This window comes from Microcebus murinus, chromosome 8, assembly GCF_040939455.1.
Source record: "Microcebus murinus isolate Inina chromosome 8, M.murinus_Inina_mat1.0, whole genome shotgun sequence".
Lineage (NCBI taxonomy): Eukaryota > Metazoa > Chordata > Mammalia > Primates > Cheirogaleidae > Microcebus > Microcebus murinus.
Genome location: NC_134111.1, coordinates 65,127,659 through 65,143,624, shown reverse-complemented (window position 1 = coordinate 65,143,624; position 15,966 = coordinate 65,127,659). Strand labels below are relative to the sequence as shown.

Sequence of the window (15,966 nt, the reverse complement as noted above, 5' to 3'; positions counted from 1 at the left end):
ATTTATTTCTATTTTTGGTAGAGACGGGGTCTCGCTCAGGCTGGTTTCGAACTCCTGACCTTGAGCAATCCGCCAGCCTCGGCCTCCCAAAGTGCTAGGATTACAGGCGTGAGCCACCGCGCCCGGCCTTTTAAGTTGTTTTAATACAGTCAAAAGGACTGGGTGCGGTGGCTCATGCCTGTAATCCCAGCACTCTGGGAGGCCGAGGCGGGGCGAATTGCTCAAGGTCAGGAGTTCGAAACCAGCCTGAGCAAGAGTGAGACTCCATCTCTACTTAAAAATAGAAAGAAATTAATTGGCCAACTAAAAATATATATAAAAATCATTAGCTGGGCATGGTGGCGCATGCCTATAGGGAGGCTGAGGCAGAAGGATCGCTTGGGCCCAGGAGTTTGAGGTTGCTGTGAGCTAGGCTGATGCCACGGCACTCTAGCCCGGGGAACACAGTGAGACTCTGTCTCAAAAAAAAAAAAAAAAAGAAAAAAGAAAAAATATACAGTCAAAGGCATTGTTTCCTAATTCTGCCTCTGACAGTTTCCTAAGCCAATCATAAGAGAATACTACAAAAGATACTGGATTTTAGTTAATGTGATTGCTGTTGCCTTATTTATAAAGACAGATTTAACAGATTTTTTTTGTGGTCTGGCTGTATTTTTTTTTCCTTCTGGTGGCACTGTATTTAACAAGAGTTTTAGTACATTTTATAAATGATTTCTGCTTTACTCTTGAAAATTCTGAAACAGAGTTATGTTATGATGTGTCCTAAAGTATAAATATTTAAATTTCAGGTTTTTATCTCCTTTATTATCTGATTCTCTTCTACCCAGGTCAGACTAAAAAAGAGGTATAAAAAAGAGAAATGTTAATAGGTTAGTCATTAGTTATTTTTTTTTAATCATATAGGATAGGGAAAGGAAATACCCCATTTTACAACCAATAATAAAATTACTTCAGGCACAGAATCAATGCAATTCCCATCAAAATACCACCAGCATTCTTTACAGATCTAGAAAAAATAATCCTTTGCTTGGTATGGAACCAGAGAAAACCACACATAGCCAAAGCAATCTTAAGTAAAAAGAACAAACTGGGAGGGATCAGTCTTCCTGACTTCAAGCTGTACTATAAGGAAATAATAGTAAAATCTGCCTGGTACTGGCACAAGAACAGAAACAATCGATATCTGGAATAGATCTGAGACTCCAGAGATCAAACCATCTGTATATAGTAACCTAATCTTTGATAAAGCAGACAAAAATGTACTATGGGGAAAAGATTCTCTCTTCAATAAATAGTGCTGGGAAAACTGGTTAGCAATATGCAGAAGAGCAAATCAGGACCCCAACCTCTCACCCCTCACAAACATTCACTCAAGATGGATAACAGACCTAAACCTAAGACATGAAACTTTAAGAACCCTAGAAGAAGATGTTGGGAAAACCCTATCAGATATTGGTCTAGGCAAAGAATTTATGAAGAAGACCCCCAAGGCAATCACCACTACAGCAAAAATAAACAAATGGGATCTGATCAAATTAAAAAGTTTCTGCACTGCCAAGGAAACGATCATTAGAACAAATAGACAACCCACAGATTGGGATATAATATTCGCTCTCTACACTTCGGATAAAGGTCTAATAACAAGAATCTATCTAGAACTTAAAAGAATAAACAAGAAAAAATCAAACAACCCCATCAAGAAATGGGCAATGGAAATGAACAGAAACTTCTCCAAAGAAGACAGAATAATGGCCTGCAAACATATAAAAAAATGTTCAACATCTCTAATTATTAGAGAAATGCAAATCAAAACCACAATGAGATACCACCTAACCCCAGTGAGAATGGCCTGTATCAGGAAATCCCAAAACAACAAATGCTGGCGAGGATGTGGAGAGACAGGAACGCTCTTACACTGCTGGTGGGACTGCAAATTAGTGCAACCTTTGTGGAAAAGAATTTGGAGATATTTCAAACAGCTAGAATTAGAAATACCATTCGACCCAGCAATAGCATTGTTGGGCATCTATCCAAAAGAACATAAGTCACTCTATTATAAAGACATCTGCACCTGAATGTTTATGGCAGCACAATTCACTATTGCACGGTCATGGAAACTACCCAAGTGCCCGTCAATTCATGAATGGATAACTAAAATGTGGTATATGCTCACAATGGAATATTACTCAATCCTAAGAAACGACAGTGAACAAGCACCGTTTATGCTATCTTGGATTAAGCTTAAGCCTGTGATACAAAGCGAGATGGCACAAGACCTGGAAAATGGGCTACACATCTACTCACCATCAAATTGGTACTGACAGACTAAAACTACAGTGCTCAAAAAATTGTAGTGTTCAACAGGGATGGGGGGGATCTTAAGGATGTGATGAACATTGTAGGGGGGAAAGGATTACCTCTATCCCTTTTTAGGGAGAGGCAAAGAAACACACTGTAACCAAAATGTCTAAAAAAAAAAAAAAATTGGCCGGGCACGGTAGCTCACGCCTGTAATCCTAGCACTCTGGGAGGCCGAGGCGGGCGGATTGCTCGAGGTCAGGAGTTCGAAACCAGCCTGAGCAAGAGCAAGACCCCGTCTCTACTATAAATAAGGCCGGGCGCGGTGGCTCACGCCTGTAATCTTAGCACTCTGGGAGGCCGAGGCGGGCGGATTGCTCAAGGTCAGGAGTTCAAAACCAGCCTGAGCGAGACCCCGTCTCTACCATAAAAATAGAAAGAAATTAATTGGCCAACTAATTATATATATATGAAAAAATCAGCCGGGCATGGTGGCTTGTGCCTGTAGTCCCAGCTACTCGGGAGGCTGAGGCAGGAGGATCGCTTGAGCCCAGGAGTTTGAGGTTGCTGTGAGCTAGGCTGATGCCACGGCACTCACTCTAGCCTAGGCAAGAAAGCGAGACTCTGCCTCAAAAAAAAAAAAAAAATTGTTAATGGGAAGTGAACAGGTGGAAGAGGGGAGAAGGGGAAGGGTACGCATTTTCATGGTGGGTGCAGGGCGCACCACTTGGAGACTGGACACGCTTGAAGCTCTGGCAGAGCGAGGTGGGGAGGGGGGGCAGGGGCAAGATATGTAACCCTAACAATATTTGTACCCACAGAATTTGAGATAAAAAAAAATAATAATAAAATATTACTTCAGGCAACAATAATCAATGAATGTTTGAAACCATTTGGTGGAAAGGCTGATGGGGAACTTTAAGGTGGAAGATCAGGCTGTCATCAGTTGAACGTAGTGATAGATGCCTTTTGATGTGATGAAATATGAAGTACACAAGCCCGCCTATTAAACAGTCTTACCAGAGAGTAAAATCCAAATCTATTCAATCCTCCTGAGCTAACTTCCAATTAAACATGGGAGAGAGAAAAACTAGTTAAATACCACCACAAGAAAGCAAATAGACATATATAGACAATGGAACACTCCTCCGAACAAGAGACTCTGTGTCTATAATAAGTCAATAGTGTACTTCTAAGAGACATAACCAAATGTAATCTGTGGATTTTGTTTAGGTACAAATTAAATTTAAAAATTATTAAAAAAAGAACAACAGAAAAAAAAACATTTTGAGACAATGAGGATCAATTCCACAGAGTTATTATTGTGTAAGGTATAATATAAGAAAGGCACTGTGGTTAGGTACGAAAATAGCCATTTTTTGAGACAGAGAGATACTGAAAGATATAGGAGGGGGAATTGTTCTAAACTACTTAAGAAAATAGTGTGTATATATGGTATATAAAAGGACAGATAAAACAAATATGGCAAAATCTTGATAATGCTGATAAAGGTGGGTTCACTGCTATAATTCTATTTTAGTTTGTGTTTGAAATATTAAAACAAAGGGTGCACAACAGAAGAAAGTCATAGCAATCTAACTTTGAAATGAAGGAAGTCACTAATCTTCAGGAGATAGCTTGATATTTATTAAATGCAGAAATGAACTATCAAGAATATTCAAAAATTATTTATAAACAATTCTATTAAAGATCAGAAATCAAATTTAAAAAGATTTCTTTAAATAAAAACCACTTATCCCTACTAGGAAATACTTCCCACTTTTTACCTTCAATTTCTAAACTAGTATGAATAAATGTTTTTAGAGTTTAAAAAATTGTATTACTTCATCATACCTCTCTGTTAATATAATTGGCTTTTCCAGTGGCTCCGCAGGAATTTTATGATTCTCAAGAAGTCTCTTAAATAGCAGGGCTTCTTCTACTCTATATGGATTTAATAACATTACCTCTGTTTTGGATGTAAGTAGCCATGCATCAGGAAACCTGAGATTGTGGATCAAGCAAAGTTCATCCTTCTCTTCTAGGTCTAATTTCTTTTGTTTCTGAAAATTTATTTTTAAGTTTTTCATAGAAAAGGGGATCTGTATAATTTTAATATTTTGACTTTTTTTTTCAATTTGGGACTGAAAAAGTTCATCAAGTTTTGGCTGATTAGATAATGAGGCTTTCAACTTGTACTTCTGTGCCAGATTCCATGAGCTGGTTTTTATCTTTTTTCTGCCATCTTTAAATGTTATCTGTGACTCTTGTTCAATGGCTCTCTTCATTTGACCATTGTATCGTTCCAAGTCTTTGGCAGCCTTCTCTTCGTATCTAAGAACAGAGATAAAATAGAGCTCATGAGGTCATAATCACAAATATATTAATCATCTGAAGTAAATTTTATACAAAATAAAGAGCTGGTAATCCAAATCTATCAATGACAAAGAAAGTTGCATTGGACTAACACTCCTGCATATAACTACTATAAACTCTGAACAAAATATAAAAATCAACTATTTAAAACAGGCATTGTAGAACAGCCCAAAGCAGGCTGAAATTGGAATGGATTGAACCCCTTAAAAAAAGGGATCAACATTTATACAACTTTGATCCAGAGGGTAGTCTCCAGCACTGCAGGGGAGAGGGTGGCCAGAACTCAATCAGAAAGTTGCAGTCATGTTAGCCTGAGTCATCAGAACACAGAGCTACTTGTTTCCAGAACAACCGGAAAGAAAGAAAATCCCAGAAAATCCCATATGTGGGAACCTAGAGGAAAACAACCGTTAGAAGGCCAAATGAGCTGAACAGAGATTTCAGCTGCTACTCATTGCAGAGGAAACAGAGTATGGAGTTTGAATTCCACAACATTTCATGGCTTGGTAAGCACTCAAGGCTTTCTCAAAGGAAAAAAAAAAAAAAGAATGGAGCAGGGCAACATCTTAAAGTAAAAAAAAAATATGCCCTGCAACTAAGAAGTTGCCCTAAAACTAAGGACAAAATTGGAATGGTCTCTCCCTAACAAGGTATAAAACAAAGCCTCCATAAGCTCAAGGTAATCTGTTAGTAATTTAAATGCCTGGTAGAACAAAAATCAATACTTTTCGCAAGAAGATAACAGAATCCAGAGTTTTAAATATATCATATGCAATGCCTATTATACAATCAACAGTTACCACTCAAGCAGGAAAATGTGAATCATGGTCAACAGAAAAAGTGGTCAGCAGAAGCCAACCTCAAGATGACCCAAATGTTAGAGTTAGGCAAAAGAAATTAAAAATAGGTTTTTATAAACGTTTATGGTCATAAAAGATGATTATGATGAAAGAAAAAGGGGAGTCTCAATAGAGAAATGGAAATTATAAAAAAGAATGAAATGGAAGTGGAAATTCTAGAACTAAAAAATACAATGAATATTTCCAAATATTCACTGGATAGGCTTAACAGCAGATCAGATAGCAAAACAAAAGGGTCAGTAAAGTTGAAGACAGATGAACCGAAAAGTGACTGAAGAAGACTGAAAAAGCACCTCAGGCTAACGAACCCAAAATTTGATTGTATTCTGCAAAAATGTCCTTCAAAATGAAGATGAAATAGACATTTTCAGAAAAAAGATGAGAATTTGTTGCCAGTTTATTTACATTATTAAGGAATGACATCAAATACAAGTGGAATTATAAGGTCTTTATATTTTATGCAAGATGGTACACTATTACTCTAAGTAGACTATGATAAATTTAGAATGCACCATAATGTAATCACTAAAGCAAAAAATAATGAAAAGCCAATAGAGGAGTTAAAATGAGACATTAAAACAAAATAGAGATGAACTAATAGAAAACAAATAGGAAAATGGCAGACCCAAACCCAACCTATCAATTATTATAATACATGGACTACTAAATATTTCAATTGAAAAGCAAAGATGGTCAGAATGAACTTAAAAAGTAACAACCAACTTTATGTGTAAGAGTTACACTTTAAATATAAAGACACAGATACTGTAAGAGAATGAAAGAAGATACATTATGCAATTAGTAGGTATAAGAAAGCCAGACTGGCTATATAAGATGAAGTATATTTCAAGACAAGAATACTGGAGATAAAGAGGAACATTCCATATTGATAAATGGGCCTAATAATCACAAATGTGTATGTTCCATATTAACAAAGCTTTGAATTAAAGCAAAAGCTTATAGATCTAAAAGTAGAAATCCAGAATCATAGATTTCAAAATCCCTCCCTCAGTAACTGACAGAACCAGACCAAAAAAAAAAAAAAAATCAGTAAAGTTATTGATGATTTTAGCTACACTATCAACTACTTCTACTTCACTGACATTTTAGAACACTACCATCTAGCAATCGCAAAATCCTGATTCCTTTTAAGTGAACCGAAAACATTTGTCAAGATAGACAATATGCTGGGTCTTAATTCTCAATACATTTCTAAAGATTGAAATCTAATTTAGTATTTTCTCTGTCCATGACAAAATTCAATTTGAAATAATATAGAAAAGCTCAATAGTTGGAAACTAAAACAACATAATTTCATTATTAAAATTAATAGCCCCAAACTGGAAACTGAACAAACACATTTTGGTATACTTATACAACTGAATATTACTTATCAATTAAAAAATGAACTATCAGATTCAACACACGGATGAGTCACAAAAACACTTTATTGAGGAGAAGAAGTGAGATATGAAAGAGTATATATCATATGACTTTATATATATGAAGTTCAAGTACTGGCAAAGCCAAGCTAGTGTAATAGAAATCAAAACTGTGGTTGCCTATGGAGACTAGCTGGGAGGTGACACTGAGAGGCCTTTCTGGGATGATGGAAATGATCTATACTTTGTTTGGGGTGGTGTTTCTATTGGTGCACACATTTATGAAAATGCATCAAACTACACTGTTAAGATCTTTGCCTTTCACATTAGGTAAATTTTACCCAATTAAAAAAACCAGTTAAGAAAATGTTAAGGCATAAGTACTCAGAAAAAGAGAGAATGAAAAATGACTTAAAGAGTTAATTTCAGATCTGAAGAGTTCCTTACATATTTGCTGTAACAACAACATGGAGCATATAAACAATTCCCTGAACACTAGAAAAGAAAATTTACATATATTAATACCCTTAGTAAGTAGATACTAGTAAAATTATAAAGCTACTACAATAATCACAAAGTAAAAAACATAATTTACAATGTTTTCATAGCTAAAGATACATTTTTTTCAGTTACTAGTCTCATTTTAGAGTCATCAATGAAAAAAATACATTCAAATCAACCGAACACACCCAAACCATTTAAGTTAACTCAATTTCAAAGGTACAAGATAATGGATGTTTCAAAAATTATACTAGGTAAAAAGTTAAGAGGTTCTTTTGTCAACAATGAGTAAAATGAAACTTCTAGGGCCAAAAAAAGTCTAGCACAGTGGTTATGTCAACCCTTTACTAAATATTGAAATGCCTGGGTCTTACCCTCAGAGTTTCTAATTCTCTGAGTCTAGGCTACGTGGAGGTTGGGCAGCTCTGTTTTTAAAGAGTTCCACAGATGATGCCAGTATATACCCAGAATTGTAAACTACTGCTATGTGTTAAGCACAGTATAGTGAGTGGTTAAGAGCACAGCTAGCCTGCTTCTGCCACTTAGTAAGTAGCTGTGTAAATCTATGCAAATTATTTAATTTTTCTGTGCCTAAGTATGCTCACCTATAATATAAGATAATATATGGGTAATCTATATCTACTACATAGTTTTGTTATGAGGAATAAAATAAGTTAAAATGTGTCAAGTACTCAGAATAGTGCTGGGCACACAGCAAATAGTGATAATGTTTGCTGTCATTATTTTCTATCACAAAACACAAATCTTATAATGAATTGGGCATACAACTGACTAAGAACTGGTAATTAAATATCCTTGCTAAAATATTTTTCAGTTTTAAATTTGGGACTAGAGAATTAGGGTTATTTCTAGTCTCCTACTCTTAAGAAACTGGCTGAATTCTATTACATGCATAAAATACTTTCGAGAAGAAACTTGGATATATTAAGAAATAAAAATGATATTGGGAGAACTGCAGTAAATGTTAAAAGGGGCACTCAAGACAAAAGGCAACAGCATGGCACGTAGTGTGTACTCAATACATGTTTGTTGAATGTAGAAATGCTGGCTGGATAAGAATGTTAAAAACAAACAAAAAACCCTTGTTTCATTGTCAACTAGATTAAAAAATGCTTCCTTTGGTTGCTTACTATGCCATGTGAAATTATTCACAATTTTTAAAATTATTTTCTCCCAATTCTACTTGGAATCTGGATTAGAAGTTAGAACTTAGAAGTTCTGGATTAGCTATATAAAACACATAATTTTAATAGTTTACTTTCAACAGGCACTAGAAATAAATATCTTAGACATTCAAATTCAAGACTTTTCCTGTGCAGTGGAAAATGACTTCAAGACAGAGGTCACCATTTGTAATTAATTATAATGTGCAAATTTCCATACACGGTACTAATCTTTTGATTTACACAATAAGTTAATTTAATTAGCTCCTTGGGAAATATAAAAAGTTATGTCCAAAGGAATATTACGTAAATATTAAGTAAAAACAGGTGCTTCCTTTATGCTTAATTTCATTAGGGGGTTGATATTAATCCTGATTTGACCAGTAGTCAATTCAAATGCTGTTTTTGTGACTAAACATTACATTTAATTATATAGTTTGCTTATCATTTTCAATAATACCCCAACTGCAATGATATTCTTAGTTATTTTAAGTAGAAATAGCCACTGCATAGCTACTGCAAATGAAAGTTCAAGTTAACACCACTCGACTGAGACCTCACTGGCAAGGCACATGGCCTAAATCTGGATTCTAATTCACTAAAGGAGAGAAAAAAGGAAGAAAAAAAAATCCAGAAAGGAAGAACTAATATATGAAAGTACGCCCCCTACTCTAAATAAAGTCTGTTTCAAGCTCTGAGATAGAATTTTAACAGCTGGAAAACCCTGAATCTAGTCCTTATTCAAATTCTTTGTTACTGCCCACAGAAACTTTCATAATCTGGTCCTTGCCGTCTCCATTTGTCATTACTGTGTTTCTTCACATTCTATTCCTGTTATAGAGGGAATTTTTTATTTCCTCAATAACACCATGTTCTTTCTAGCTTCTGGGGCTTCTCACATGCTATTCCTCCTACCTAGACAATTCCCTAAGACCTTCTTGGTTAATTCTATTCAAGGAAGCATTTCCTGTCTCACAGATGAGATTAAACACAACTGTTAAATGTTCTCATAACATAACTCCCTTATGTATCTTAGAACTCATCAGGTTCTATGATTACTTCTTGTTTAACTGAATCTCCCTCACTAGTCTACACTATTTAGTAGTAGAAAGTAAATTGAATTTGCAATGATGATACATTTTTTGGTACTGTGTTACATATTTTGGAGATCAATTTTAAAAAGGGAAGAGTCAAGATATTAAAAACACCATAGTTATAATTGTTCTAATACAAAAGCTTAAAAAAAGTTCTACCATAGAAAAATTCTTAAACATAAAAAAAAGAAATAGAAGAAAATGGTGTTTTAAATGGAGAAGATGAATGGAAAACTTTAAGAACAAATTTAATAAATCAGAAAGCAGTTAAGACTTGTACCAAACAAAAAACAAAAACCCCCCCTTCAAGAAACTCCCAAAACAAAAAACCTAAATTAACAACCAAAAAAAACCAATACCAAAACAGGTACTCTAGCCAAGCCAAAGGCATTTTCCATTCTGCTTTTCCATAAATAAGAAGTTTTAAAAAATTATTTTAACCAGTGAGTCATATAGAATGGAAATAGCTGAACATTCAGGTCACACGCAAGCTCTGGAAACTTACTTCAGTTTTTCCTCTTCACTCAATGTCTTCCACAGTTCTTCAATTTGTACTGCTGCATCCTCTAAACTGGTCTTAGGATTTTCTGTGAGAAATTTAGCACGATAATCTTGAACAAAAAGGGTACTCGCCGACATGGGTTTCTTGATTATTTTATTGCTAATTAAATCATAAGCTGTAAGTTGTCCAGATTTGTTATCTATTACATTTGATTTTTTGTTACAGGGACCTTCACTGAGATTCTTTTGTTCAGGGCTTGGATGATTATTACTTACTTTACATGCTAAACCTTTTTGAGGCCCTAAAATTTTCACAGGTTCAATATTCTCTCCCATTGAATTTTTAAGTACATTTCCCTTGCTCCAATCATCAGCACACATTTCCAAAGACTTTTCAACAAGAACTCCTTCTTCCTCATTTTCCCTGCTTTCATCTATATCGTCTTTATTGCCATTTTCTGATGGAGTGTGCTTAACAGAACCTATGGCATAAGTTTCACTATGTTCCCTTTGGGTGTTCTCCCATGATAAATCACTTGCTGAAATTTCTCGAGATGCATTTCTAGTATTCTTATCAATGCTAGAATCTTCACTATTAAAATGACCATCACAATGGTCACTAACACTTATCTGGTGATTTAAATAATCATCAGTATTTTTTTCAGATTCATCATTACGCACATCATTTTGGAAAGGAATGGGTGAAGTATCAACATTTGGATAATTATTTCCAGATGATTCCATTTTATTAAAAAGCACATCTGTTTCTGCTGTTTTACTACAAACAATGTCAGCTGAGGAAACATCTGTTTTATTATTTTCACAAGTATTTGTACTAGGTAGTGGTCCATAACAAGTTGTCATCAGGTTTTCAAGAGCAATTAAAACAGATTCCTAAAAATACAAATTAACAAATGTTAGGGGAAATTATGAAAATAATAGGCAAGATTTAAAATAATATTATAATAATAATAAAAGAAAAATATAAAGCAAATCGTTTTTATATGAAAACAGGAATGCATGTTTATAAATAGCATAATATAAAAATTATCTGAAAATGATTACCTTATTCTGTAATAATACTTGACTTTTATCTGGTGTTAAATTTATATCCACATCAGTTGTAGGAACATCAATTTTCAGAAAGAAAATGGGATACAAACGAGTAGATTCCTTTAGGCACTTCAGATTGTAATAATGTCGGATTAACTAGAATTAAATGTAATAAATAAAAGACAAAAATAATATATGTAAATAAAGATAGCATTGCCAACTTTAAAAGACCACCAAAAAGCAGATTCGACTGAGAAACTGAGTAGACATAACTGCTTATAAGGAAAGGCAATATCTATGTAGTGATACTCATTTGGAGGTCTTAAACCTAAACAAAGCACAAGCATTCATAAGTAGTACAAATATCCAATACAACTGGCTTCATGATTAAAAATCATAGTGTCACTGAAGTTCTAAAGGCCTGAGGTTCAATTCAAAACTCTTCCTGGCTACATGACCTAAGAATTGTTTCCTCACTATAAATGGGGCTAGTAATGCTTCAAAGAATTGTTGTGAAGAGTAAATGAGACATCATATGTAAAATTCCTAGCACAATGTTTTAATAAATGATAATGTATCCCTTTTTATTTTTCTTATTTTAGAGCAAATTCTTAGAAATAGTCTTTTTTTACAATTTGACAAATAAAGCTAGTTTTAAATTTCTGATCTAAATGATACTTTTTTCTAAAAGAGATTACCTTTAATATGTCTTTTTGATGTACTGGTCGACTGTTTATAAAGATGAAACTCCTTTCTGGGGTTGAAAGACTTGTTAAAGAGTGGTCTGCATCATGCTTTGGAAGAAATCCACTTAGATAAATCTATAATTATAATAAATAGTTACAGAATATGACAAAGTTAAAGAGCCATATACTTTCTGATTACCAGGTTGAAAGCATTAATTTTATTTATTTATTTGTTTATTTTGAGACAGGGTCTTGCTCTATTACCTGGCCTAGAGTTCAGTGACATCATCACAGCTTGCTACAACCTCAAACTCCTGGGCTCAAGCGATCCTCCTGAGTAGCTGGGACTATGGGTGTGTGCCGCCATGCTCGGCTAATTTTTCTATTTTTTTTTTTGGTAGAGATGGGTCTCACCGTGTTGCTCAGGCTGGTCTCGAACTCATGCCTCAAGCAATCTCCTGCCTTAGCCTCCCAAAGTGCTAGGATTACAGGCCTGAGCCATCATGCCCAGCTTCAGCATTAACTTTAAATAAAATACTAAAGTATGTTAAAGTGGTGTTCTATGCCTCTAACTCTCTTTTTGCAACTCTAAGGAAAAATAGGCATTTATAAAATCTTTATGAATAGTTATACTTTCATATATATGACTGTCAGGGGACATACTCTGTTCAACCATATCTTCTTTTGTCTTTAAAATTTCCTTACTCACACTGTTACTTTTCTCTGGCTGTCCTTTTCTCCTTAACCATGTTTTCGTATAAAGACTGTTTCTATATTTATTCTGAGTGTGCTACAAAGCCAATCTTACTGGGTTTTCATTTCTGAGTTTAAAAAAATATATATTTTACTCTTTGAATTAACTTTCTCAGGGCTAAATACTGATTGCACTGCTGTACTTTATTTTCATTTTTTTAAAAAACTGATTATTTATATGATATCTTTCTTTATTTTACAAATGGATGAAGAGAAAGAAGAAAATGAAGAAGGACATTAGAAAAGAAGACCAGAGAGAAGAGAGCAATTGAAGGGATAGAAGGCAGGGAACATGCTCCTAGTTTTACAATTAACACAGTTAACACAATACAGCAAAGTGTTAAGAATAGGACAGAGCTAGATTGACAAAGTTTGAACCCCAGTTCCACTACTAGCTATATGATTTTGGTTATTTAAAATATAGGCCTAATATCTCTTATCAGAAGCAACTGAAACAAGATGTGTTATTAATCTTTCAAGAAACACTAACAGTAAAATTTTAGCTTAGGTTTAAAAAAAGCAAGCAAGTTAGTGGGGGTATTATTTTTAGTTAAGCAGAAACCACGAGGCTCCGTATCAGCATAGCTTGTAGACTGCTACCTATGTCTATGGTTATCCCTGCCCTTGGAAGTAAGTGTTTAAGGAGATGCACTACTAATTTTAGAACACTAAGTGCATTATTGTCACAGTGCCAGATTGTGCCAATTTGAAAAAATAAATTAATAAATCTGGATAATGCACTACAAAATACTTACTTAATTAACTGCAAAACTTTACAGCATTTATAAATGGTTATATTATTTACCAGGTAACATGAGACCCTTTTTTTAAAGCACCTGCCGGCCATCAGGCAGAGCCTACTTAGCCTCTGAAAGACTTACTGGGTTTGTGGATTAAAAAAAAGTCTACCCTGAATAGGACAAGAATAAAGAATAAAATGAAGAAGAAATTGTATAATACTGCTAGAGTTCCTTTCACACTGTCTTGGTTGGCCATGGAATAATTACTATGACTTCCAGATACTGAACTTTAAAAATGATTTAGCATAATCTTAAAAACTAACAAACTATGTTTAAGTTAAATAGAAAAGTAAAATAAAACAGCGAAGTCTTATAAAAATCAAACTAACTCATGGAAAAAGAACATAAGACACCAAATAAGTGCAACAAAATTAAAAATTAGATAGACTTTACAAGATTCTGTACCCCAGTATTCCTCAATCTAAAAAGCAAAACAAAAATCAAAGGCAAAATACAAATACTTCTCCCCTGAATGCTTCTCAACTACGGGCCTTCCTCTCTTCTTCCTTTCATCTCCAGCTCTCTATAAACAGGCTTCTACCTCAAAGGCCAGCTCCAAAGGATACTACTCAGTCCTCTTATTTGACTCTCTGTAGCCCCTGACACCAATAACAACTCTCTCCTTTGGGAGGCAGTCAGTCCACTGTAGGAATCTGTTTCAATCTTCTCTTTTGGTCTTTCTGCTTCCCCTAGGACATTTCCTCTTTAATCTGGTTTGATTTCCTTCCTTCTCCTTAGCCCCTATAAATGATGACAGTCCCCTCAATACTACCATAAGGCCTTTTTTACTTTCTAATTACTCTCCCTGAGTAATTTTATTCCTATTTGTAGTTTCAACAACTACCCATATGCCAGTGTTGTTAAAATATAGACATATATTAATAGCTTCTATTTCTTTCACGCCCAGATGCTTACTATCTTCAACTGGCTGAATATAAAAGATTGAGAATATAAAAATATTCTCAATCTCACTATATTCAAACCTTAATAAAACAAGTAGGAAGGAGCCCACTTTCTACCCTGCTGTCCAAAGGGCTCCTCTTGTTATTCTTTTGCCATGATAAAGAGCCCCGCCATCTACCCAGTCTGTCAAACCATCTCCTCTTCTCTACTCTGATTATACTGATGTAATCTTGACTGGTTTTGTAACACTAATTTTCTCTTCTTTCAGCAAACCTCCATAACATCACAAAGTTACATTTCTAAAGTGATAATTTAAGTACATCTGGTCAGGATAACAGAACAAGCTCATGTAGAAATTCCCTTTTCCTCCATCCCAACTGAAATACATAGCCGCGACAGATAAACTCAATTTTAAAAAAAATTTCAAAAGACCTAACCACATAAAAGTAAGACAAACAAAGATGCTGTGATTGCAAAACATATAACAGGGAGTGATGGCTAAAGTCAAAAGCTCTATGTGCTCTAGGATCAGAAACAAGATGTGTCAGCTGGAAATTAAATTCTGGTATGGAAATAAGAACAGAAAACAACCCATACAAGGTAGGGAATTGAAATCACTCTTTCCATTTAAAATAGGAGGTTCATATAGCACCTCCCCTCCAAAAAAGATATTTAAAAATATTGTGACCAGTGTCTGGAGATGACTGCCAGGGTCACAAGAAAGTACAGAGACATCTCCAAAACCAAGAATAAGGCTAAGCCAAGCTGGCTAGGAAAAGGGGTCTGTAAAATCTTGGCAGGACGAGAGGCACCTGGTTTTGAATTGAGTTTGTGGAGGCGGATATCTGCAATGGAGGGGAAGGTAAGGAGTGGAAAAAGAAAGCAACAAAAACAATAAGCCTGCATTTAAGATGATTTTGCAAATTAAAATTTCAAAGCATATAAAATTACAGAAGATGAGAGAATTTTGTGTCAGGAAAATAGAAATGATAGCGCAATATGAAAAAGCTTTGAAATTAGTATGTATAACATGCTTTTTAAAAAATAAATAGCATCTATTAAAAAAAGAAGAAAAATAAAATTGTCAACTTTAAATCAAATTTAGAAGAATATGAAAATAAACAAATTCTGAATTCTGGAAACAAAATATATAGTTTTGGGAATAAAAATAAGCCAGTACTGAGGAATTCACTCAGAACTTAGCATGAAATAATGCAGAGATAAAAATACCCAAGAGAAGACAGATGTCAAGAACGATAACTTGAGATGCTTCATAAAGCCAACAAAGCCACACTGGGAAATGCTTAACAAAAGCCACCAGAGCAGTGGCCCAGTTGAGACCACTACCATGATTGTTCCCACATAGGGTCCCTGTAGATTAAAAAAAAAAAAAAAAAGAACGTTCACATTATAGGAAGACATACATAAAGATTCTCTACACCCAAGGTTCCTAATGGCCAACGGATCTGTCACCCCAGTCCAGTGAAGGGGGCCTTGGTGGCAAAGTTGCACAACTTAAAGGTATGTAATGAGAGTAGAAGTGAGGTTAGTGGGGACAACCACTAGCAGTTAGAA

The 15,966-nt window shown here is 34.7% G+C and overlaps 1 protein-coding gene across 6 annotated transcripts in view; it reads right to left on the bottom strand.

Annotated features, from left to right (window-relative positions):
• PMS1 (PMS1 homolog 1, mismatch repair system component) overlaps window positions 1-15,966 on the bottom strand; it is a 102,395-nt gene that overhangs the window by 31,126 nt on the left and 55,303 nt on the right. For 5 of the 6 annotated variants that reach the window (XM_012776864.3, XM_076005745.1, XM_076005748.1 and 2 more), the window contains exons 7-10: window positions 11,948-12,070; window positions 11,262-11,405; window positions 10,201-11,090; window positions 4,153-4,632 (exon numbers count right to left, since the gene is read on the bottom strand). In XM_012776864.3, the coding sequence (XP_012632318.1) occupies window positions 4,153-4,632; window positions 10,201-11,090; window positions 11,262-11,405; window positions 11,948-12,070 (1,637 nt within the window). Of the gene's footprint in view, window positions 1-4,152; window positions 4,633-10,200; window positions 11,091-11,261; window positions 11,406-11,947; window positions 12,071-15,966 lie in introns of those variants that run through there. The other variant, XM_076005749.1, reaches the window with a different exon arrangement.